Below are 25,884 nucleotides of genomic sequence, written 5' to 3'. Positions count from 1 at the left end.
CTCCTCTGTACTATTAAGAAAACCCTTTGGGTTTGGTTCATAACAAGAAAGAAAACACAACATCTTTTGGATGACTCTTGGAACCGCACATGTTCTGTTCTCTAAGGAAGCATAAACATCCCATCTGCTCTGATTGCAGTGAGGAGAGCCCAACCAAAGGGCTTCTAGCTCAATTCCAGCCATGGGTGGTGACATAATACAAAGTAGAGGAGAGGGAAATCTCTTATTCACTGAGGCCTTAAGACTGAAGCTCTCTCCCACCCCTCCTTGCAGAAATGCCTCCTGCTGCATCATTAAACGTAAGAAGTGAGGCACTGTCCTCAGTAGACAGCATTTAGGCACTGGGTGGAGAGTGGGAATGGAAGACAAAGGCAATTTCCAATGTTGGAGTCTAGGGTTCTGCTTTTCTGCCCTCTGGGCCAAGCATAGAACGCCTGGAGATGCTTTCTGTGGAAAGAGCCTATTCCCGGGGGTCCCAGGTTCCTGGTCCGTGTGGGCAGCCCTCCAATGCTGACCACTGCATCCAGAGGCCCCACTGAGAAACCACATCCTACCAGTCTCCTTCTGAGGCAGCCCGCAAAGTTCAGCTCTTTAGCCTGATGTCCATCCACTCTCACCGCTTAGGTCGCTCCAATCCTGGCCCTCAGTTCGGCCCTTACCTGCTCCTCCAGGGTCATCTCCTTGGGGATCTCCATCATTCCCCAAGAGGGACTCAGGCTGCAGCTGAACAGACCCTTCCCCCAACGTACTGGAACCTTCCCATCCTCACTCAGAATGTTTCATCGACCCCCAGAAATTCAACTCGTCCATTTAAAAATTTATCCACATACCATTATATCTGGGAAAACATATCCGGCTTATGTAGAATGCTCTTTAAGTACAAATGTAAGTGATAAATCAAAATGGTGGTACTCTGGTGACCCTGACCATTCTCCACCTGGGAATGTCTCCAGAGAGACTCAGGGATAACAGCACTGCTTTGTTCTCTGACCACACCCGAATGAAAACACACAGTCACACCTCAGTCTCTGGGCTTTAAAAGGAACCGAGAAAGACAACTGAGAAGCATGGAACTTTCTCTAGAAGCCCACACATGCAGTAACCTCACCGCTGTAATTCAAATTTCACTTTTTAAATATTTTAAAAATGTATATGGTATCCCCTCCTCCTGGAATCTGGGTTCAAGCAAACTCCCCAGGGCGGGGTCTGCCCAGCACCAGTCCAAGGATCAGCTTCAGTGAACCCTGCCCTTGGGCCCTTTGTACCATTCTCCTGAAACCTTGAGCTCAGGTTCCTGTAACCCGCCTGGCACAAAGTAGGTCTTCAACAGCACCGTGCCATGCACACAGGTGCACAGTGCTCAGTGTGTCTGCTGAATGACGAATGAACTCCTTTTGCCTTAGACTAGAGCCTTCCTTCCTTCCTCTCTGCCCAGTCGAGTCACCTTCCCATGGCTCCTTAGTACACAGCCTCCTGGATCTGTCTCCGCTCAGCTCAGTTCCCACTGCTCACAATGAGTAGGTCCCAGACCCAAGCAAGAGGGATTGCCCTCCCTCCTCCCACCTGACCCCTGCCTTCATTTAAGGGGAGCCCAAGCCCCCTCTTTGAGAGTCTTTCCTGACCGTGCCCAGCCCAGAGCCTCCTCATGGGCCTCCCAGCCCGAGGCCCTTCTTGCCCGGCTCCCTCATTCAGTACAGACTCTGCTTACAGACTGGCCACCATGTCTGAAGAACTTTACTTGCATTATCTTTAACCTCCCAACAACCCTCTAAGTGGATGGATATTATTATCCCCATGAGACAGATGAGGAAATCGAGTCTCAGAGAAGTGGGAGAGAGGAGATGCCTGCTGGCTCCAAAACCCCTGCTTGTTTTCTTTTTTTTTTTTTTTTTTTTTTTAGTATTTTATTTTATTTTATTTTATTTTTTTATTTTTTATATATTTTTTTTAATTTTTTTAATTAGTTTCTGCTTTATAACAAAGTGAATCAGTCATACATATACATCTGTTCCCACATCCCTCCTGCTTGTTTTCTAACTCCCACATGATATCCACTTACCAGATAGAGCTTTCTTGTTTGTTTTGGTTTGTTTCTTGTTTGTTTTGTCCAATACACATTTACTGAGCACCTACTGTGTGCAAGACCATGTCTTCTTTCTACAGCTAGATTTAGAAAGCTTTTCCTTTTCTTGGATCCCCCTTGATGATGGGCACAGAAGCCCTAAGGAGGCCACCATCTACAAAAGAACTGTGTGTGGGTCTCTTTATCACATCAATCCCCCATTCCCACCCACCTTGTGTCTGGTCCCCTCCATCCAGCATGGGCATTCTCTGACAGATGCTCAGCTGGCTCAGTGTTATTGGCCTGCATGGTGTGGGGGGGAGGTGCATCTCCCCCCTCATAAGGTTCAGGCCCCGTGTCTGGGGCAGTGGAGGCAAATTCTGGCTTTGGCCTTGAGCCCACTCCAGCCTCATCTCCCTGCCTTCCTGCATATGGACTGGCCTTTCAGAACAGCCGTACAGCGGAAGCACACAACCTTCAGCTTATGCAAATTCAACTCCATGCATGCACCCAGCCAAAGATGGAGAAAGAGAGCAAGAAGCAAGTTAAATAATGCATGTTGTTCCGCTGGGTGACATTTGCCCTCCTGGGGCTGTGGTGGGGATTAAATGAATGAATGTATATAAAGTACTTAGGACAGTGCCCAGGGCTCCAAAATTTCAAGGGCTCTAAAATGTGTGCTGGATCTCTTCCTTTTTGCCTCCAGACCCACAACCCAGCCTCCTCCACCCAGTTTTATGTCCCAGGAAGCTTTGCACGGGCCCCCTGCCCTCTGCTTCCTGCTGTGTTCAGCCAGGGGGTGGTGAGAGGGCCTGGGGAGAAAGGGAGTGGGGTTCTGATTCCCCGGCTCCCTCCAGGTTGGACCACCACGAGGCAGGTGCCCCCAGCTGAGGCTGCAGCGTCTGACTGGGCGTCTCTCTTGCAGCCATGCTCTCCCTTGTTCTGGAACCCCCTTCCGTTGCCCCTTCAGGAGCCCCTGGCCTCCAGCTGCTGCTCCTCCCAGGCTGTGTTACCATGCCTTGTCAGCTCAGCCATCCCTGCCCTTCCCCTTATGCAGTCCCTTCATAAAACTCTTCAGTTTCCCATTTGGATGAGCCACCTGCTTCCTGCTGTGACCATGGCTGGTGTGAAACCTTAGCTATTAGTACTGGTGGTACCAGCAGTACTTCTCTGAAGCTTTTCCTCCACCTGCAAGTCTCCTCAAAAACCAGCTCTCCTTGGTCAAGCCTTTCCTCAGGCTCCCCCACAAAGCCTGTCCTGTCATTCTCTGTGCACAGGATGGCACTTTGTCCCCACCTCTGCCACGGGACTCACCAAGCTGTGTCGGACTTTCTTTCTTCACCTGACCGTCTCTCACTAATCTGTATCTGGTCCCGACACAGGCCTAGGGGAAGGTGGGGAGTGAGGCCACAAGTCCCTTCCCCATCTGAGTTTGCACGTCTCTGTGCTTCAGTTTCCTCATCTGTAAAATGGGGATAAAAGTATCTCATAGGACTTCATCATTCTATGAGAGAATAAAAATTGTTTTTTTAATTATTCATTGAGTTAATAGTTGTTAAATACTTAGAACAGTGCCTGGAAAGTAGCAAGTTCTAAGTGTTTGTTAATTAAACTAAGTGAGAATAAATGAATGCAAATTCCATGTTCTCAGCAGCTCGCAGAGAGTGGACCCGCCATAAATGTTGCTGGGATGAGTGGATCTAGCTCTGCTTCTGCCCAGGCCTTCACATTGTGCATCCCAGATAGTACTGGATTTATCTGACCCATGTTTTATTGTCCTTCATCTTTTCAAGAGACTCGTGTCATGCTACCTAGTTGGTAGCATTTGACCCAGTGCTGGGCACAGCCAATCACTCCCTCCTTCTGCTGGTTCTCCTGCCTTCCTTGCTGTTTCTTCTCCTCTTCCTCTCCTCTACAGATTGTGGTGCTCCGGGCTCTGTTCTGGGTCTTCTTTCCACCTGCACTGTGTCCCTAAGTGACCTCATCAGTCTCTGGGGTTTAAATACCATCTATTCCCCCAAGGATTCACTGAGGCTTATCCTAGCACAGACCTCTCCCCTGATTTTCACACTCCTACAGCTACTGGCCTTCCTTTTTTAAATATATATATATATATATATATATTTTAAACATCTTTATTGGAGTATAATTGCTTCACAATGGTGTGTTAGTTTCTGCTTTATAACAAAGTGAATCAGCTATACGTATACATATGTCCCCATATCTCCTCCCTCTTGCGTCTCCCTCCCAACCTCCCTATCCCACCCCTCTAGGTGGTCACAAAGCACCGACCTGAACTCCCTGTGCTATGTGGCTCCTTCCCACTAGCTATCTATTTTACGTTTGGTAGTCTATATATGTCCATGCCACTCTCTCACTTCCTCCCAGCTTACCCTTCCCCATCCCCATGTCCTCAAGTCCATTCTCTACATCTGCGTCTTTATGCAAGTCCTGCCCCTAGGTTCTTCAGAACCATCTTTTTTTTTTTTTTTTTTAGATTCCATATATATGTGTTAGCATACGGTATTTGTTTTTCTCTTTCTGACTTACTTCACTCTGTATGACAGACTCTAGATCCATCCACCTCACTACAAATAACTCAATTTCGTTTCTTTTTATGGCTGAGTAATATTCCATTGTGCATATGTGCCACTCATCTTTATGCATTCATCTGTCGATGGACACTTAGGTTGCTTCCATGTCCTGGCTATTGTAAATAGAGCTGCAATGAACATTGTGGTACATGACTCTTTTTGAATTATGGTTTTCTCAGGGAATATGCCCAGAAGTGGGACTGCTGGGTCATATGGTAGTTCTATTTGTAGTTTTTTAAGGAACCTCCATACTGTTCTCCATAGTGGCTGTATCAATTTACATTCCCACCAAGAGTGCAAGAGGGCATTCTTAGTCACCTCTGTACTTGGAGATCTAAAAGGCATCTCAAACATAAAACATTCAAAATGGAGCTCCTGGTTTCCACCACCTTCCGCTCTGTCCCCACCAACCTGCTCCTCCTCCCAGCACATAGTCTCACCCTTGATACCTTTTTCTCCACACCCACAGCCAGTCCCATCAGCAAAGTCTGTCTGTCAGGTCTACCTTGAACATGTATCCTCGGTCTGGCCACTCCACCTGGTCCAACCCCCCCTCCCCTCCCTGTGCCCTGGGCTACTTCAGAAGCCTCCTATGAGGGTCCCTTTCCTACCCTTGGCCCTCTCAGTCTGTTCTCTACCAGCAGTCAGAGCAATTCTTTTAAAATGTAATTGAGTCATGTCACTCCCCAGCTGACTTCCCTCACTTAGAACAAAACCCAAAATCCTGAGTATGGCCTATCAGGACTCCACCACCCCTCTGATCCACCCCCTACCACTCTTCATTCCATAATCCTTCTCGGAAGCACCAACCTACTTGCTGTTCCTAAAGAAGGCAAGCAAATGCTCGCCTCAGGGCCTTTGTATTTGCTGTTCCCTCTTCCTGGAATATTCTTCTACATATATCCCCATGGCTCCTTCCCTCATGTCTTTTATGTCTTTGCTCAAACATCGCTTCTTCAGAGAGGTGTTCCTGACTGTCCTATACAAAGTACTATCTCCTCACTCTTTATCCCCTCACCCCAGTTTATCTTTTTCATAGCATTCATTACTACTTGGCATTATATGATACTTTCATATATGATACTTTGGTTTACTTGTTAACTGTCTGTCTTCCCCACTAGAAAGTGCTCTCTAAGAGGGCAGAGACTTTGCTTTGTTATTCAATGGTTAGAGTACTGCCCGCATATATGAGCAGCTCAGTCAATATTTATTGCATGCATGAATGAATGACTGAATGAATGATTAGCAAATCCCTAGAATGTAGAGGCTCTTTCTGACCTTATTGATCCCCCCAACCTCTTCTGCCAGATCCCTAGCTTTGGGCAGGGTACAGTATAGATGCCCATAAATGCATGATTGCTGAACAGTCAATAAATACTTTTTGAGCAAATGAGTTGCCAAGTTCCTGCAACACGCAGATGCAGTGAGCACAGGGGCAGCCCTCTTTTGAAAAGCTGGTTCTCTGGGGTGGAAGTCTTAGTCTCTGTTGCCCCCTCCCCTCACCTTGGTATCCTGACTCCAAGGCTGTGACCGGGAAGAGCATGCAAGTACTGCTGGTCTGCTGGTGGCCTTGGGGAAACTGCACAAGCCCAACAGTCCCTGCTCATGGCCTGGAAACTGTTGGCTCATCCAACAGGATGCTCTGCAGGTATCAGCTGGGAACAGTGTGGTCATTTACCAAATGGTTACCAAATGACCAGAGCAGCCAGTGTTTGAATTCCTATTTAATCCTAACTGTCCTGTGGGGTAAGCACTATGAACCTCATCGCAAAGTTAAGGAAACTAAAGCTCGGCGAGATGAAGTCGCTTGCCCAAGGTCTCACTGGCAGTGAGTGACAGGATTGAGATTTGACCCCAGTTCTACCTAACTCCAGACAATAGACAACAGTGGACATTTGTTGAGGCTTCACTAAGTAAAAGGGTCTATTTAAGCTTCCTACACATGTGTAGATCTCATCTAGTACTCACAATAAACTTACTAGTTAAATATTATTGTTATCCCTATTTAACAAATTGGAGAACTGAGGCACAGAGAGGTTAATAACTTGCTCCAGGTCACACAGCACTTTCCATGACAACACACTACCTTTCAAAGCTTACCTCCAATGACTAAGAATTTACTTAGATTACAAACCATTCCCAAGGGGTAAATTTGCTCTGAAACACTAAGGAAGGGACATCTTAAAAAGCAATAAACAGGCAAGGTCTCTCCTCTGCTGCTTCCTCTTCTCTCCACAGTTCCTAGATGATCTCCACCCTGGGAGGGGAAGGTTGCTGCTCCCTCCGAAGCAACAGGGCACAAAGTCCAGCCCCGGCCTTGCCCAGCATGCCCTGCCTGCTCACACAGGGACATTAATAGGTAATGACTGTTGTGATGCGGAAGAGCAGGACAGTGGAAACACACAGGCTTGAGGCCCTTTGGAGCCCATGGGGCCTGTGGAAGAGGAATAGGGGCTAACCCAGCGGCTGAGTCAGACACCAGGGACCCCAGATATAATTCTCTCAAAGAGGCAGAGAAAAGTACCCCATGAGGAGAAGACAAAAGAGGACCCGACATTATTTTCAGCCCAGGGACAGGAAACTGAAATTCAAGCCTGATTCATCTTGGGGTGGGGGACGGGCAGTTGTGCTCTTTCAACGTGGGTTGTCTGAAATCTACACTCACCAAACGGCCTCAGCGGCTGAAATTTCTCCCCTCATGTCCCTTTGCAACAGGATGCGCTGGTGAACACTGTCTCACACTCCCCTTGCTATCTGCCAGCCCCCAGACTCCTGCTGGAACTTCCGGTTATCTCTCACCCTTGGAATCCCAAGGCCTCATTTTCAGAAGACTTCCACCAGTATGAGCTGCTCTCTCTGTCCCCCCACCAAACCTTGATTCCAACACTCAGCACCCAGTTGTGGGTAGTTATTAGTGTAGGGTCTGCCTCCCACCCACATGACCAGCAATTTGAGGGCACAGGCTGGGTCTGGCACAGAGTGGGTGCTCAAAACATGTTTCTTAAATGGACAACTGACCGTCGGCCCCTAGCCCCAAGCCCCTGGCTTTTAGCCCCTGTGGCCTCCACACTGGCTGGCTCTTTGGGCTCCCCTGGGCCTCTGTGTGGCGAGAGAGGGGCTAAGCATCCTGACCTTGCCTACCTGACCTTTGCCCCCTCAGGCCTGGGAAGGGGGTTGGCTTGGTCTAAAGACGCTGCCCCTCTGGGCAGGCCTCAAGGTACTGTCACCCGTCCCTCAGGCAGGGCCTGTGGGTAGCTCCAGACACCCCTGCCTTTATCCTTGGGCTCTGAGGCATCCTCAGGCCTGGTGGGGTGGTCCACTGGGTCCCTTCAAATGGTCCTCTTTGACCTCAGGGCCTCAATGACTCCTGCACAGCTCTGGAAACTGTTCTGGAAAGCCTGGGTGAAATCCAGTAGCTTTCCGTGATGGTCTCTGAGGATCCCGGGCCACCAATGAGGCCCCTCACTGGGACACACCAGGGGAGAGCCCGAGGGCTCTGGCTGACTGCCTGAGCCTCCTCCCTTCCTCCCACTGCCCCCTGGCCAGCCCCAGGTCCTCAACTACTTCTCAGGCCGCCAGAAATGCCCTTAAGTGGGGAGGGGCTGCCTGGAGTGCTTCGAACTGGAATTTTGAGGTCAAAAGACAGAAGGAAGCATCCACTTCCCCTCTCCACCAGTCCTCACCTCTCAGACACTACCCCAAACCCTCTTCACACGTTCCAACAGCCCAGAGCTGGGAGCACCGGGAGGGAGGGGGTTTGCCCACTATGGGCTATCTCAGAGAAATATCTTGTCTCAGACCAAGACTGGAAGGAATTCTAACCCCAGGGAAATCCCAAACCTAGAGCGCAGAAAGAGAAAGGACACTTTAAGGAGATCAGTTTAGTGGTTCCTATACCTGGAGTCCCACTGCACCTCCTTCATTTTGCTGGGGATCCCTGCTGGCAACCAAATGACCCTCGGGGTCTCAGCCCACCCAAAGCCCCAGGCCCTGCTGGGAAAGCGAGGGGTGGTGCCGAGGGTGTCCACTTCCCACCCACTCCGCCCTGGACTCCGGGGTCCGAGGCGCTTGAGGGGCCCCTAGCAGCTCTGACCTTGTGCCGGAATTCTCGGGCCACCTTCCGGTCCATGGCTGAGCCAGATCGAACCGCTTGCTACACAACTAGCTCCTTCGGGTGCGGGGTGCTTAGTTGCCCCGAGCCGGCAGAGGCGGCGACCCTGACAGGCGGGGCCTGGGAGGGAGGGGGCGGGGCCTGGGACGGGCGGGGCGGGGCCGCGGGGAGGCGGGAGGCCCATGTCCTGAATCGCGTCTCTCACTGACGCCCTGGAGCAAATGGGCTGGAGTGTGTGTCAGTGATGGTGGCAGCGGTGGTTGGACCTGAGGCTGGCGCTGCTTTTGGAATGGCTCCCAAACACACGCAGTTGAGGGAAAGGATCTCAGGAAACTGTCTGTCACCCTCAGCCAGACATCTCACCTTCAGTGTGCATTCCTCCGTGGGTTTTTCCCACTTGGAAGACATCTTCTCTTTGTGAATTCCTTGGGGCTGCATTTTATTGTGGCCCACAGGAGCCTGAACCAGTGGGTGGGAGTGCCCCTTCTTAACTGACTTCCCCTCTCACGTTCCCTAGCTCCCCTCCAATCACACACACACACACACACACACACACACACACACACACACACACACACACACACACACACACACACACACACACACACACACACACACACACACACACACACACACACACACACACACACACACACACACACACTGAAGCATAGAAGCGCCTGGCAATGACATCCTGATTTACAGCTGACCTTTACCCAGGGCCCAGGCCCCATCTGGTTCATTTGATTCAATTCAACCAAAGTTTGCTTGACTCCTAGGTCTAGGGCTGCGGTGATGAACCAAGCCTGGGACAGACTGAGAGGAAAGAGGGGGCCAGGAGAGGGGTAATAAAAACAGACGTGAATGGAAAGAGTGGGCATTTTTAATTATGGCGCTTGTTCTTGGATTTAACTCAGGGTGAGGGCCTGCCCTGTTTGCACCATGTCAAGGGACAGGGGACAGGAGGTGGACAGCAGCCCAAATCAGTGAACAACTGTAACTTCAGAGGCACCTAAAGACCCCCTCCTTTGCAGCCCACCACCAATAGCTGAAGTTTTGTCAGCAGACTATTTTTATTTGGGCTAAATTATTGCCTAGTTTAAGATATAAATCCTTCCTGGAGAAGAACCTTAAAATATCATCCATGTTCTCCCCTTCATATTAACTAGTTAAGTCAGAGATAAAAGAATTGTGAGATTTTCAGAGGCCCAGGAAAGACACACAAAATATATTCCCCTCCAACTTTGTTGATTTTCTGCATTTTGTAACTATGTCATATGGCTATTTATTTCGTATATAGAATCCAGGCAGAGCAGCAAATGCCCTTATGAGGGGAATGCCATCCACTGGCACCCCAATCCTTCTTTTACATGACCACTGCCCCCTGCAGACTCTCTTCTTTAAATGCTTCCCTCTTGGTTTTAGGGACAAAACTGAGTCCTGGTTCTCCTCTCCCATTGTTGCTGAGTCCAAGTTCGAACTGCTCACTGCACAACAGACCAATAAGTTGTGAGACGAGTTGCTGGGGCAAGGAACAGCAACTTTATTTTTATCTTTTATTTTTTTTAACATCTTTATTGGAGTATAATTGCTTTACAGTGTTGTGTTAGTTTCTGCTGTATAACAAAGTGAATAAGCTATATGCATACATATACCCCCATATCCCCTCCCTCTTGCGCCTGCCTCCCACCCTCCCTATCCCACCCCTCTAGGTGGACACAAAGCACCAAGCTGATCTCAATGGGCTATGCAGCTGCTTCCCACTAGCTAACTGTTTTACATTTGGTAGTCTATATATGTCCATGCCACTTTCTCACTTCGTCCCAGCTTACCCTTCCCCCTCCCCAGCAACTTTATTTTCAAAGCCAGCAGACCAAGAACATGGTGGACTAGTGTCCCAAAGAACCATTTTCCCTGAGTTAGAATTCAAGCTTCTTTTATACTGAAAGGGGAAGGGGTGAGGTTGCAAACTTCTTGGTGCTGGAATTCTTTGTTGGTATAGCCCTCCAGGTAGGTCTGGGTCACAATGTTCCTATAAAGGTCCAACAAGACAAATGTTATTCTCTGTTCTGAAACTTTTTATTTCTATATGAATGGGAAAGTGTTATACCTTTAAAGATCAGAGCCTTGAGAATGGGCTATCCTGTATATTTCAGGCAATTGGCAACATTCTTAACTTGTAGCAAAAGCAATAGAATACAAAGGTTAAAGTAAACTAAACACCTTCAATATGGAGTCAGATTTGTGCTTCCCTATTACATCATGAATGTTCTTTTTCAAGCTTCCTCTAAGACAGCCCTGCCTCCACCCATTCCTTAACCAGTGTTCTTTAAGGCTCCATCCTTTGCTCTTTCCTCTTCATCTTCCCATCTAACCCTATGGCTTCAAATACCCCGTGTGGGGATTGTGGAGCCCTACATCAAGGACACCCTACATCAAGGACATAGGATAAAAACTCGGAATTAATGGAGCCCCCATAGCAATTGTTGACATGGGCCCTCTTAATCTAAACCGGACAGCCCCCCTCACCCCCCACCTGACCCCATATTAGGTAAAATATTCACCAGGTAGCCACCTTGTAGCACCCTGGCCAATCACCTAATGCCACCCTGCCAGCAAGAATTTTCTTTGTCTTCAGGCTATAAAAGTTGGCTACTAGCCCACAAAGGGGGTTGCCTCTCCTTGGTCTATCAGGAAGTTGGCCTACTGTATTGGCAGCGTCCCTCACTAACTCTGCTCTTTGTTCTCTATAAACTCACTGTTTTCTAAAATACTTCGTGTCTGGAAATTCTTCTTCCAACCTGCGCACGGACCACAACAGGGATAGCTATGTGTGCTTTATTTACCACTTTATTCCCAGAACAACGTGTGGCGAGGTTGAATGGATGGTTGGATGGTTGAATGGATGAATGAATGAATGTATCCCAAATGTATACCCCTGCCCAGGGGCCTATGGAGGCCAACACTATCGTCATCATCATCATCATCATCATCTATAAGGCCTGGCATCTAGTTGGTGTTTTAGCACTTAGTTGGCCAAGTGAATGATACAAAGTTTCCCAAGGTTCTCAGGCCTACATTTCTACCATTTTAAAATTCCCCCTGGACAGAGAGGGCATCTTGTTCACAAAATTAAAGTTGTTTTGTCAAAGTATGGCCTTGATGGGAACAATAATATGGGAGTGTGAGGCACTTCTGTCACTCAGTCAACATTCCCCAAGCTGGGGCCTGAGCTAGTGCTGGACATACAGAGGATTAAGGCATGACCCATTCTCTAGAGGTGCTCAAAACTGGGGGTAGGGTGGGGACTTGGGGACTCAGGAGGCTGTAGTGGGGAGTGGTGGGAGCACAGGCTAGGACTCCACAGGCCTGAGCCCTGGCCTGCCACTGACCATGGAGTAGCATGTCCCGGGACCTTTGTAAAAGGAGTGCATAGGACCAGACTCATACCAGCATCTTGGGTCTCTGGTGTTAGGGGCTTCGGAAACCCAGGTTCCAGAGCCAGGGATCTCTGAGGAGCAAGGGATGTTGGAAGTTGCACAGACTGCCTCCTTGCTCCCCCAAGGGACTTAGGGCTGAGTGATCTGAATTCAGCCTCCCCTGGGGAGGTGCAGCCTAAGGCCAAGAAGGGCAAAGGCGGGGCCCCGGTCAGGTACCTAAATTATGGTAATGAGCTGGGCAGTCCTGTCACTCTAGCTCAGGGCGGAGCCAAGAGCCTGGGAGGTGGGGCGAAGGGAAGCTCAGGGCAAGAGAGCGAGAGGGACGGCGGCCTCCCACGAGTAGGTGTTACCTTGCCTTCGCGGGAGAGGCACTCGGGACCCCGGCCGTTCGCTCAGGCTTCCTAGTCCCCGCGTGCCCCTATGGGGGCCCCGGCGCCCGCGTTCTGCCTGCTAGTCGCTTGCGTCTGGCTGCCCTGGAGTGAGCCGGCAGGGGAGTCCCTGCCGCTACAGTCTCTCGGTGAGACGGGTGTGGACTAGGGGACCCCAGGGGGCTGGGGGAACGTTTAGGGGGGCGGGTCTGGGCAAGTTGGAGAGAGGCAGGAAAGAAAGAAGGTTTGAGGGAAGGCAGGGGGACAGCCAGGGAGTGGGTCAGGGGAGAGGGACCGCAGAAGGAAAGAAAGGTCAGCCACAACCAGGGGAATGGCTCTCAAGCTGGGCAGAGTGGAAGAGACCCAAGTGGGGGGAACCAGAGAGAACTGGGGCACAGAGAGTGGGAAGGAGGAGGGAGACCCTTGTTGGAGAAGAGTCGCCAGGGAGGGGGAGAAAGGATTTGAGAAGGCTGCAGGGAGAGGGAATGGGGTGTGAGAGAGGCTTCCTAGCAGGTGGGGAATGGGTGGTGGGAGGCATCGCTTGAGTAGAGAGTAATCCCCCTCCCCAGCCGCAGCACCCACACCCTGGGGCAATGCAGAGCTGCAGCCTGAGCCAGCCCAGGATCCCAGGTGAGTAGACAAGAGGTTGTGGCTGCCCCACTCACTGGTTCCATCTTTATTCCTGGCATGGGTGACCCCAGGGGTTAGCACAGAGGGTGGGATGGGCCTGGGGATGGTGGGGAGGCATGGCCCACTCCTATCCCCTCACCCATGCCAGGCTTGTTTCTCATCTAGCCACAGCCATCAGGAGGCGATCCTTGCCATAGGGGATGCTACAACAGTGATGGGAGGCCAGGTAAGGGGAGGCCTGGGGAAGGGAGGATTCACTGGGCAGGGGCTTATTTCTCTCTGGGTTTGAGGCTGGCAGGGAGCTCTGTAGGTTGCAGGAAGGGTGTCTTTGCAGTTATTCAGAGGGAACAAACAAGATTCCTAGAATGTGTGTGAAGTATGCAAATTTATAGGATACCTCTACTCCCACTTTCCCAATCTCTTGGGGCCCTGTAGCCAGTTTATTTATTTATTTATTTAAAAATTGTTTTTTAGGGGAGGAGGGCACAAAGGTGCTATCAGGAGACAGCTGAGCTCTTTCCTTCCCTTGGTGAAAGTAGGAAGGTGAGAGTTTGGGAGAGTGGAGTCTCTTTTCCCTGCCTGGTCTAAACCCTGTCAGAGGCCCTTCTTCATCCCTGAGCAGTGCCCCAGCAGTGCTGCCTTGAGAGGAGAGACAAAAACCGGGCCACCTGGTGGGGTTTGCAAGGAAGGGTTGGTTGAGAAACAGATCCCTGACTACCATCCTCTGAGTCTTGACCATTCACTGTTGCCTACCCTCCCCAGCTCCTCCGTGCATTAGGGAGAGGTGGTGCTTTGTTTTCTCTCTTTGCCAAACTTCTTCGGTCTCTGGATCAGGTGACTCAAATTCTCTTTCTAATCCTGGCCTGCATTTGTCTCCTTTCTACAACCACGGACATGTTACAAATTCAGCCCACCTGAAGCCAGGTCCCCCAGAGAATCTTGAGCCTCAATTCACGCACCCTGGCTCTGGGGATCAGCTGTGGGGAGCTCCTTGTGCCAGTAGGATGGGAGCATCATTTATAATAGAAAACAGTGTGTCCCAAATACCTGCCCTTTGGAAATAGATATGAAGACCCCAAGGTAGGAGGGGGCATACTTCTTTTCTTTTCTTTTTTTTTTTTTTTTGCGGTACACGGGCCTCTCACTGCTGTGGCCTCTCCCGTTGCGGAGCACAGGCTCTGGACGCACAGGCTCAGCGGCCATGGCTCACAGGCCCAGCCGCTCCGCGACATGTGGGATCTTCCCGGACCGGGTCACGAACCCGCGTCCCCTGCATCGGCAGGCGGACTCTCAATCACTGCGCCACCAGGGAAGCCCCTTCTTTTCTTTTCTTTTTTTTTTTAATTGATGTATAGTTGATTTACAATGTTGTGTTAATTTCTTTTTTTTTTTTTTTTTTTGCGGTACGCGGGCCTCTCACTGTTGTGGCCTCTCCCGTTGCGGAGCACAGGCTCCGGATGCACAGGCTCAGCAGCCATGGCTCACGGGCCCAGCCGCTCTGCGGCATGTGGGATCTTCCCGGACCGGGGCACAAACCCGTGTCCCCTGCATCGGCAGGTGGACTCTCAACCACTGCGCCACCAGGGAAGCCCCTGTTGTGTTAATTTCTGCTGTACAGCAAAGAGACTCAGTTATACATATATATATATATATATTCTTTTTTATATTCTTTTCCATTATGGTTTATCTTAGGATATTGAATATAGTTAGTTCCCTGTTCTATACAGTAGGACCTTGTTATCTATTCTGTATCTAATAGTTTGCATCTACTAAGGGCATGCTTATTTTCTAATGTCTGGATTATATGGGTTTTTTTTTTTTCTCTTTTGCCTATTTCCTCAGGCCCCAAGTTTTAGAATCACAGTCAGGTACAGTTTGAATTGAAAGATAATGTCATCACTCTTTTTATTTATTTTTATTTTATTTAAAATTTTTTTATCATTCTTTTTATAGATGGGGAAATTGAGGTAGGTGAATGATTTGCCAGGGCCCTCAGGGTACAGCAGAGCAAGGTCTCCGGATGGAGCCAGCCTGTTCTCCCGTGTCATGAATGCCCCTCCAGACCCCAGGAATCCCTGTATTTTAGTGGGGTAATGATCCTTCCCCAAGCATCTCATTCCCCTAGTGGGCTTCTTTCCTTGCTGGATTCCAGGGTAGGCCTCCCCTTCTTTTCCTTGGGGAAGCATCTAGACCAACCTACTGGCAACCCCAGTAGGTTTCTCACGTTACTCCTTAGAGCAAACAAGGGGTTAGAATGGCCCTCCTTTAAGGCTGCTGGAGTGGGGGGAGGGTGGGGAGGAATGAGGCTACTAGTTAGAAAGTGAACCTGGGGATCCTTTGAGGGCTTCTGCCTGGAGTGCCCTCTTCAGTGAGGGAGGGGGGTCTCAGGCCGGTAGACCACCACCCTTCATTTCAGTGCTGCGTCACTCTATAGAGCTCAGCCATTCTCCAAAGAATTGATGGTGTAGACCAGGAGTCCATGAACTTGGATGGGGGAAAAATGTGTTTGTTCCTCAATGGAACTGAAATTTAGCCTTCCCTTTAATTATTACTAGAGGCTACAGACCACAGAATAATAGCAATGTCTGTGACTGTCAACGGTAGAAATCACAGATATTTTCCTGTCACCTTGCAATCATTGTTGCTGTCTCCAGATCTCATTTATGCTCACTGCCCCCAGATTCTGGCAGTGATACGGCCTGCTGCTTGGTCTTGCGATTTAACGTACTAATAAAGAAGCACAGATATTACTGTCACCCAGTTTTATAAAATATTTGATAACTGCATTGCAATATGTTTGATTTCCTCTATAATCTTATGTTTTATATTATGTATTTAGAAACATTTATTCCAGGAAGGGGCCCGTAAGCCTCACTAGATTGTCAGAGGGGTTCATTTCATAAAAATGATTCAGAACTCCTGATCTATAGTGAAGATGAATCATTTGGACAGGCTTTAAAATTCTTCTCCAGAAAATGACCTCAACTTTTTGCAGCACAGGCTGTCTTACCCTCACAAGGCCGATCTCAGGGGCCACGTCTGGGGGAGAGGGGGGCGAGGAGGGGACCAAGTTGAATTAAGCTCTTCGGGCCTGGGGGATGTTGGTGATGAGCCTTTCCCCGGCTGCTCTCTTCCATCGCCAGTGGTCTTTGAGGCCCCGTGAGACCGATTACTACCAGGGTGGGAAGCCTGACTCCTTGGGCTCAGCCTGGATCTACAGGGTAAGGAGAGCTGGGAGGACCCAGGAACCAGGGAGTGAGAACACTGATACCTGGTCGAGGAGGGCCAGTGACCTCCGAGGGGGTCAGCAGGACAGTGAAGGGGGAGGGGGTGGGTGCCTGCAGGAGGTGCAAAGAGCTGGGGTTGGGCTCCAGGGATCAGGTGCTCTGCATGCTTCCTGTCCTTTGCTAGAGGCTGGGGATTCAGCCTGGGGACTCAGAGGTGACAGTGAGGGAGAAAACATGTGAGACAAGCACCCTCAGTGTGGTTTGTGCCTCGCTGGCCCTGTGAACAAGAACACGTGCTCCCGTTCACCATCCCTGGGCTGGACCGGGCACCCAGTCCGGGAAGTTGTACAAATGAGGGGGCTGAGGTCCTGAGAGGGAGGAGCCTGCTGTGCCCAGGGTCCCAGTCCCAGGTGACGTCACGTTAGACACCTCGGGCTGGAGTCCTGAGAGGGCGGCTAGCCGTGTGGTGACTGAACACACGTGATGTTCGGGCAGTCCTGATTTCAGATGCTTTGTATCTCTGGAGACCGTGCACTGGGGCTTCTGGTCTGGGAGATAGGGTCTCACAGGGCTTTGCCTGTGTCCTCGGATGTGCGCTATCAGGGAGAGTCCTGACTCAGAGTTGAGTTCTGAGGACAGCCGGTGGTGATGTGTGAGGCGCTGTGTTTACTGTTAGAAGAGTCCAAAATGTTGGGTGGGGGGTCGGGGGGATGCCCCCCTGCCCTGGGGTGAGGGCCTGCCTTTGTTTCTTAGCTCTGCCCCATGTGGTTTCTGTGGTGAGGAGGTGTCGTGTTTGTTCTCCAGACAAGGGGGTTTTGTTCCGGGCTGTGGAGGACACAGAGGTTTACTAGGGAGGGAAGGAGCTGGGGAGGTGGTTGGCGGGGGGGACGACACACTGGAGCATGGAGGGCAGCGGGTGTGTTCAGGCTACAGGCCTCCCCAGCCTGCCACCACGACGCCACTTGGGAGGGTGTAAACCAGGCCTCACTCCTCCGGACCTAGGGCAGGCCTGAAAATCCTGCCTTGCAGACCTCTCAGAGGGGGGTCTGGGGAAGTGGGGTGACTGAGGCACCAAGCGGCAAAGGGCCTGCCTCCCTCCAGCTGAGGGGCAGGAAGGGCTGTGACCGCCGGGAAGGCTGCGCTCCCTGAGGTCAGCCCTTGACTGCGTTCTCTTCCTTCTCCTGTCTTTAAAAGGAGGCTGAAGCCCTGGACTCCTTGGCCATGTCTTCCTGGGAGAGGCGACTCCATCGGGCCAAATGTGCACCATCTTGTAAGTGCCTCCTCCCTGTGGCCTGTGGGAGGCCCTGGCCTGCAGAAAGCCCTGGGAGCGCAGGCCCAGGCTCCTTTCGGGGCCTTCTGGGACCTCTTTTCCCTGCATGGGGTCTCTTTCCACCCTCCCCAGCCCCAGCCTCCAGCTCCACTCTGCTTTCTCCTTCCTGGCTGAGGAAGTGTCCTGTCCTGATGTCCATGGCTCTGCGACTGTCTGCCTCACACTATCTGACTCCAGAGAGACTGAGCTTCTTGTTTAGTGGTTGTTTTTCCCTCTCTGTGTCTGTAGCCTCTTTCTACTTTCTGTGGCCTCTCCCCTTGCCCTGTCCTATGCCCATGGCCTCTCCCTTCGCCTGTCCTGTGTCTGTGGCCTCTCCCCTCATCTGGCCTCTGTCTGTGGCTCCTCCTCTCACATCATGGCTCCTTCCCTCACTACACTCTGCTTTGTCCTCTCATCCTCTGTGGCCTTCCTTTCCACTACATTCCAAATGTAAGGCCCCTCCCCTTCCCTTGGTTTATGCCCTGGACTCTTTCCCTGAGCTTATGGAACAGCGAGGAAGAGCAGTACATGAAGATCTCTGGGCAGTCTCCCTGCTCACCCCATATGCTGCGTATTCGCAGTTCTGCCTGCCTTGCCTGGTGGCCAAGAACTTTTAGCTTAGGAAGCTGAAGGCCTAGGTGGGGCTGGCCTGGGGGCCACTTGGTACATGCGGAAGGCAGGTACTCTGAGACCCCACCCCACAGCCTGCTAGGGATGGGGCGGGGCAGCCATCTGAGGTGCCCTACTCCTGCCCCCATTAAAGCTAGCTACTGAGGAAAGCTGGGGCTACCTGTGATGGGAATCTGAGTTCCATGTAGCTCTGGGAGGGCAGGGGCCTGGGGTCCCAGCCTCGATGGGTTCTGCCAATCTTGGCTTGATGGGAAGGTGCCTTCTGTCTCCCTTGCAGACTTGTTCTCCTGCTTCAACGGGGGTGAGTGTGTGCACCCGGCCTTCTGCGACTGCAGACGCTTCAATGCCACTGGGCCGCGCTGCCAGATGGGTGGGTCTGGGCTCCATCCCACCTCCGAGAGGGGCCATGGGTACAGGGAAATCTGCGGGCCTGAGACGTGGGGCTCTGGGCTAGAGGGGAGTGGGGGTGGCCCCGCCAGGGCTGGAACCCACCAGCCTCTGGCTCGGTGCCGACGGCTGCTACACAGACAGCTTCTTTTTCTCTGGCTCAGTGTACAATGTCGGCCCTGAGCGGGACAGCATCTGCCGGGCGTGGGGACAGCATCACGTGGAGACATTTGATGGCCTCTACTACTACCTGTCTGGGAGGGGCAGCTACACCCTGGTGGGGCGCCATGAACCCGAGGGGCAGACCTTCGCAGTCCAGGTGAGGCTCTCCCTGCCCTGCCTGTCTAGGAAGGTGCCACTAGGCCCTGAAGGCTGGGCTGGCTTGGGATCTACTTGTCATGGTTAGAGAGGCTGGCACCTTCCTTTCCCCTCCCAGCTCCCGCCCAGGGTGTCTGCACCTGGAGGGAGCTGAGGGCTCCACGGTTCTCACTCACCCACCCATTCCTGGTTGCCCCTGACCATTCATTCACTTAATCTCTCACTCACCAAGTATTTATTAAGTGCGTAATTATACTCTTTTCCTGGCACAAGGCCTGGTGCTGGCTCTGTGAACAAAGACGCAGATGTGGTCTCTGTCCTCATGGAACTTATAGTCTAATGGGGAAAACAGACATCAAGTCAAGTCAAATGAATCATTTCAAGTGCAACTGAGTACAATAGAGAAGTTCCAAATGCTAGAAGAGCATGTGATGGAAACCTAACCTTGCTTATTGGGAAGGATGGTGATCAGGGAGGGCTTCCTGGAGGAAGTGATATTTAAGTTGGGATTTGAAGAATGAATTAGAGCTAGCCAAGTGAAGGGGTCGGGGGGGGGGCGGATGTGAGAACATTCTAGGCCAAGGGAACACTGGGTGCTACAGACCTTAGATAAGAAAGCGTGGTGCCACAGAGGAAATGGTAGAGGTCCTGGATGACTCACTTTAGGGTGATCTCCTCTAAGAAGCCTTTCTGCATGCTCTGACCTCCTGAGTGGGCTCAGGGGCTCCTTTCCGTGGAACCAAAGTTCTGCATCATTACCCTGTCATTGTGTTTCTTTTTCTTTTTTCTTTTTTTTTTTTTTTTTTTTTTTGCGGTACGCGGGCCTCTCACTGTTGTGGCCTCTCCCATTGCGGAGCATAGGCTCCGGATGTGCAGGCTCAGCGGCCATGGCTCACGGGCCTAGCTGCTTCACGGCATGTGGGATCCTCCCGGACTGGGGCACGAACCCGTGTCCCCTGCATCGACAGGCAGACTCTCAACCACTGCACCACCAGGGAAGCCCCAATAGGGGAGATCCCGGTGCTCAGTGTCACCCCTCTGCCAGCTGGGTGTGCCCCTTCTGTCTCAGGCATAGACCTGCCAAGAGTCTGCCTGGGGGCTATGCCCTGGATGCACTGGGAACCCTGACCAACTCTCCCTGCTTTGCCTCGGGGTATCATGGGTATCACATATCATGACTGTGTCATTTCGTGATGGATATGTCACAATTACTTAGACCAATGGAATGCCACACATTCATGGGTTATGAAATGAACTTAATGAGTCATAACCAGCCTAAAAAGAAAAAAGAAAGAAAGAAAAAAGAGACTATAAATAGAAAATATCGTAAGGTATGCATTACACATTAATAGTGGTAATATTAATTTGTAAAACTTTTGTTTTATTTATATGTGTATATATTTCTTACTATGGGTCACGGTCACAAAAGTTTGAAAAATATTTAGACTATGGAATGGCTTTCACAGGTCCCACTTTTAGTTGAAATGGCTCCAGGCTGCTTAACCACATTTAATGATAATCTAATGGAAGGTTTGTTTGTTTGTTTGTTTGTTTGTTTATGGCTGCGTTGGGTCTTCGTTGCGGTGCACGGGCTTCTCATTGCGGTGGCTTCTCTTGTTGCGGAGCACAGGCTCTAGGAGCGCGGGCTTCAGTAGTTGTGGCTCGCGAGTTCTAGAGTGCAGGTTCAGTAGCTGTGGGGCATGGGCTTAGTTGCTCCACGGCATGTGGGATCTTCCCGGACCAGGGCTCGAACCCTTGTCCCCTGCATTAACAGGCGGATTCCGAACCACTGCACCATCAGGGAAGCCCCTAGTGGAAGGTTTGCTCACTCATGGGACGGGTTTCCACATTTGGCAGATTGACATTTTCAGAGTTTTCCCTAAACTCTGGGAACCCCATCCATCCCCTCCTTGGGTCTTATGGCCTTGGATGTATAGGTTCTGTCTGAGCAGGGGGCAGAGGAGACATGTATGTGACAGGCAGCACAGGAGTGACATGTGTGCTTGTGTGTGCAGGGGAGGGCTAGGCTGTATCTGCCAGGGTTGTGGTAGGAGTGTGTGTTTATAGTGTGTGCTTTGAGAGTGCCCTGTGATATACATATGAGATGTGTGTGTGTGTGGTTTGTACGAGTGTGAGATGGTGTGAGTGTGTAACTGGGCTTTCAATCCAATGGGATAACCTCGGATGGATAAACGGAAAAGAAATAGGAAGACAGAAATAGGAAGACAGCACACTTGGATTAGAATCCTGGCTGTGTGTGTCCCTTCACCTCTCTGAGCACCAGTTGCCTCCTCTCTGAAATGCAGATGATGAGAGCTCTGACCTTCCTGTGGTATTGTGGGGACTGGGAGAGATCACAGAGGAAACGAGCTTGGCACGCAGCAGGCAGGCTGTTGGCATTAGTGGAAGCTCAACAGGGTGCCCTGGGCCCACAACCGAAGCTCGGGGCCAGGTGTACGGCAGGAATCTGCACACTGGCCTCCGAACCGCCCCTTCTCCCCCACCAGGTGCACAACGACCCGCAGTGTGGCTCTTACCCCTACACCTGCTCCAGGTCTGTCAGCCTCTTCTTAGCGGGTGAGCAGGAGATCCATCTGGCCAAGGAGGTCACCCATGGAGGCATAAGGTAACTGTAACATCTTCTGCCTTGAGCTCCCCTACTCCCTGGCATGGGTGGTGGTGGATGGGTAAGCATCTTCCCTTCTCAAGCCTCAAGGAAATTGTTTTCAGGGGGCAAACAGCAGCACCCCAGGGCAGAAGCATACTGGCAGGCCAGCTGGGTTTCTAGTCAGCTGGGTTTGCAGAAAGAGTCCCTCACAATTTTCTGGAACTGTCAGGATTTCTAGACAGTGGGTTTCCAGACAGTGGGTTTTCAGGCAAATAGCAGTTTCCCAGATAGCTGAGAATTTACCACTATAAGCATGCTTAATTTTTTTTTTCTTTCACAAGTTGAAGGAAATCTTCCTGAATGTATCATACATAGTTGAAGCATCCTCAGAGCAGATTCTGAGCACACTTTCACCCTTTTCTGATGGCCTGGGCTCATTTTGCATGTCACTTACCTTGTTGGGATGTCAGAGATGCCTGAGGGACCACTCGAGGGGTGAAGTCCCAGCTTCCTACACCAAAAGGCCCCAGACTGTGGTCCTTCCTGAAATCTTTCTTGCATTTCTTCTTCACTGGCCTTTCCTTCCCTTGCTGTCCACTGCCACTTCATGTTGTTGTCAGGGGGACCTTCCTGCACTGACCCTTCTCCCCTTTTTTATTTCCTGCTTCAGACCTGGAAACTGGGTAACCAAGCTTTCTGGGGCTGAGTGTAGAAGTGAAGGCCCAAGGGTTTCTCCTATGAAAGAAGCATTGGTAGATGGATCTTTTGGTACCAGCTTTGGCTGGTTAGACACTTCATTTGTCTTCCTCCTAATTTTCAGCTGGGTGAAATTTGCCAAATTCCAGATTGGCTAGGTGAGCCTGTGCTGGTAAAATGGGGAAGGTGTCAAGATTGCTGTAGCCCTGCATCTTTTCTTTCATTCCCTGTTTGTCTTCTCTCTTGCCTTTTTCCTTTTCTCTTCCTACTCCTTTCTTGCTCCCCACCAAAAATATAAGCAAAATAGATGTCTGTTTATACCACCTCTCCTGTCTAGGAGAAAGGAACTGGCAAATTCAGTCACTCTAAGATTTATCCCTGCCAGGGGAATTGCAATTTTATTTTATTTTATTTTTCACTTTACTAACTGCACTTTGTTTATTGAAGCACTGTCAATAAAAGATACATCAATAATTTTGGTATAAAAAGCCACCACTATTAGTGCTCAAAATCCCATGATTGCCCTCACTGTGATTCCAGATAGCAAGGGAAATTGCAATTTTATTTTATTAAAAAAATATATGTATATATATTTATTTATTTTGGCTGCACTGGATCTTAGTTGCGGCACGCAGGATCTTCGTTTCGGCATGTTTTAGTTGCAGCATGCAGGATCTTTAGTTGCGGCACGTGGGCTCTTAGTTGTGGCATGCGAACTCTTAGTTGCAGCATGCATGTGGGATCTAGTTCCCTGACCAGGGATCGAACCTGGGCCCCCTGCATTGGGAGCATGAAGTCTACCCGCTGGACCACCAGGGAAGTCCCAGAAAATTGCCATTTTAAAAAGCAACTTTAAAACTGAAAACAAAAGAACCCCTTTCTGATTGTGGACTTCCAGGCACCCAAGAAGCCAGGGGCAGGGAAAATAGGGACCTCACACCCTGTGATACCAGTGGCCTTGGGGTGAGGCAGATTCTGTGTACGTGGTGGGTCCTTCAGGTAGGGGATGGTGGGTCCGTTGGTGAAGGGACTGGGCTAGTGGAGGTGGTGTGGTTGCCCTGAAGCTCTGGGCTGTGCCCTGCAGGGTCCAGCTGCCACACGTGATGGGGAGCATGCGCCTGCAGCGGCTTGCTGGCTATGTCCTCGTGCGGCATCAGTCGGCCTTCACGCTGGCCTGGGATGGCACCTCGGCTGTCTACATTAAAATGAGCCCAGAGTTCCTGGGCTGGACCCATGGGCTGTGTGGGAACAACAACGCCGACCCCCAGGACGACCTGGTGACCAGCTATGGTGAGGTGCAGGGCAGGTGGCCTCCAAGGGATTTTGGTGGGGATGGGGGATAGGTCAGGCTGGAAGGGGTGAAAAGGGACTTGAGACCGAACCCTGGGGTCAGGGCACTAAAGACCCAGTGGGAGGCCAGGGGCCCCTTCCAAGTGTGTGGCCTCAGGCATCTTTTAACCTCTCTGGACCTCAGTTTCCTCATTTGTAAAACAGCCATGATGAGAATGTCTTCTAGGGTTATGTGAGGCTCTAATGGGCACTTTGCTAGGTGGCACTGACCCTGCAAGGTGAGTGGGGGATGGAGGGGGCTGGGGTAGCAGCAGGGCACAGAGGGCTAGAGGGAGCCTGGAAGAGAAGGGCTCCAGCAGGAGTGGCAAGAAGTTAAAGTGAAGGGTTCAGGCCACATCATGGTGACTCTGGCCAGAAGGGAAGTGACACCTTTGAGCAGCCACAACACACCGAACACTTTACCCACATGGTCTCATATAGTCCTTGCAATAAATTCACAAGGGGACTCTTTGCCCTGTTTCACATGTGGGGAAACTCGGGCTCAGAGCGGTATGGGAGCTTGTTCAGGCTCACACATTCTCTTTCGATTGCATGGTGTTGCTTTCCAGAGTTTAGAGCAGCAGGGAGCTACTCCAGGGAACTCACAGGGTCTTGAGCATTCTTGACTATTCTTACCACACGGATTTTTCAGGAGAACGGCTCCGTAGGGAAATGCAGGTTGGGATGGGAGCTCGAGGCTGGGTTCTACAACTCCTTGCCTTCCTCTTGGCATCTCTTTGGCTCCATCTGCCTCCCCTCGGGCTCCCCACCTGTGGTCATGCTGGTTCTCCCCTACAGGGAAGCTGACGGAAGATGTGGCTGAATTTGTGCACAGCTGGCAGGAGCAGGCCCCCAACCAGCCTCCAGGGCCCACGACCTCCTCCCTGCCTCGCCCTCCGTGCCTGCAGCAGAGCCTGGGAACCATGCAGGTCTGGATCCTGGGGAGAGCACCCCACTCCAGCCTCTACCCCCACCCTAGTGTCTGGCTTAGGTTGGTTTCCTTCTACTTCTTGGGAAGTCATTGGCTGCAGGGGCCCAGGGTTGTTGGTGCCCATGCCCCTTCTGTCTGCTCTTTACCCGGCCCTTTCTCTCCCTTGGGCTCAAGTTGGGGTGCTGTATGGGACTGGCAAAGTCGGAGCGCTTTACCTGGCCCTGCCAGCCCCCAGCTCTGGCTCCTGGCCCTTGCTCCAGGGTGTGTATGACCGCTGTGAGGCACTGCTGCGGCCCCCCTTTGATGCCTGCCATGCCTATGTCAGCCCTCTGCCCTTCACGGCCAGCTGTACCAGCGATCTCTGCCAGTGAGTGGGGAACTGGGGTGGGGGGGCGGGCGGTATTGGGTTGAAGGGAGACATCTCCCAGTCTGGGGTGGGAGTTCATCACGTGGGCCACTGAGCTTGATGATCCCAGACCCTAACAGATATGTTTCCCAAAGCTCGGAAATTCTTATCTGCATAGGACAGACCTTCCCCATTCAGCTGAGGCCCAGGAATGGGGCCTGACCCGCTCAGGGTCACATAAGTCAGGGGCAATGTTGAGACTAGAGCCCAGGTTTCCTGCCTCCAGCCTAGGGGTCTGTATACCTAGCTGCCTTCCCTGGCTCCCTTTCCCAGCTGTGTGGCGAGGAGGGGTGCCCTGAACCCTGGCAGTCTCTATCGGGTGCTGGCGGGCTGGCTACAGGGTGGATCTCACTCCAGTGTGACCCTTGGTTTCCCTGCACAGATCAGCGGGTGATGAAGCCACCTGGTGCCGGGCGCTGGCAGAGTATGCCCGGGCATGTGCCCAGGCAGGTCAGCCCCTGCAGGGGTGGAGGAACCAGCTCCGGCCATGCAGTAGGTGCAGCCTGGTGGTGGGCAGGGAGGGATTCCAACAAGTTCTGTCCTGGGGCTGTGGGTGGCATTCCCAGGCCTCAGCTCAATGTCCTGTCCTGCTGAGAACCACAGTTATCAGAGCGTTGAGCCCTAAGGTTGCATCTGCATGTGATAGATGGGAAAACTGAGGCTCAGAGAGGGAGGGACTGGCCAGGGGCCACCGAGTGAGATGAGGGTGGCTCTCAGCGTCTCCCAGGCTCTCACTAATTTCCTGGTCACCTGGTGCTCCCACTGGGACTAGGGGAATCAGGAAAATCAAAGCCCTCCCGCCCCCCACCCCAGGGCTTGGGGTGGGTCCTGGGTGGGT

The 25,884-nt window shown here is 51.4% G+C and overlaps 2 protein-coding genes across 3 annotated transcripts in view; one reads left to right on the top strand and one right to left on the bottom strand.

The window, feature by feature from the left end:
- Nucleotides 1-8,851, bottom strand: part of USH1C (USH1 protein network component harmonin) — a gene marked incomplete at its 3' end in the record, with an annotated part of 51,306 nt that extends 42,455 nt beyond the window's left edge. For both annotated transcript variants that reach the window (XM_081239584.1, XM_081239585.1), the window contains exon 1: nt 8,750-8,851. In XM_081239584.1, coding sequence (XP_081095710.1) covers nt 8,750-8,785 — 36 coding nt within the window. In that variant the 5' untranslated portion in view covers nt 8,786-8,851. The remainder of the gene's footprint in view (nt 1-8,749) is intronic.
- A 3,776-nt stretch (nt 8,852-12,627) lies between these two features.
- The window catches only part of OTOG (otogelin), a gene marked incomplete at both ends in the record, with an annotated part of 86,081 nt that continues 72,824 nt past the window's right edge, over nt 12,628-25,884 (top strand). Inside the window, 11 exons of the mRNA XM_081239583.1 lie at nt 12,628-12,724; nt 13,145-13,205; nt 13,371-13,431; nt 17,627-17,702; nt 18,649-18,741; nt 18,923-19,077; nt 21,584-21,702; nt 23,465-23,670; nt 24,508-24,638; nt 24,901-25,007; nt 25,429-25,538. Of these exons, the coding sequence (XP_081095709.1) occupies nt 12,628-12,724; nt 13,145-13,205; nt 13,371-13,431; nt 17,627-17,702; nt 18,649-18,741; nt 18,923-19,077; nt 21,584-21,702; nt 23,465-23,670; nt 24,508-24,638; nt 24,901-25,007; nt 25,429-25,538 (1,216 nt within the window). The remainder of the gene's footprint in view (nt 12,725-13,144; nt 13,206-13,370; nt 13,432-17,626; nt 17,703-18,648; nt 18,742-18,922; nt 19,078-21,583; nt 21,703-23,464; nt 23,671-24,507; nt 24,639-24,900; nt 25,008-25,428; nt 25,539-25,884) is intronic.

Source organism: Mesoplodon bidens, assembly GCF_964165515.1.
Source record: "Mesoplodon bidens genome assembly, chromosome: 7".
In the NCBI taxonomy this organism is placed as follows: domain Eukaryota; kingdom Metazoa; phylum Chordata; class Mammalia; order Artiodactyla; family Ziphiidae; genus Mesoplodon; species Mesoplodon bidens.
The sequence above is the reverse complement of the archived record's forward strand: the minus strand, read 5'-3'. Positions and strand labels throughout refer to the sequence as shown.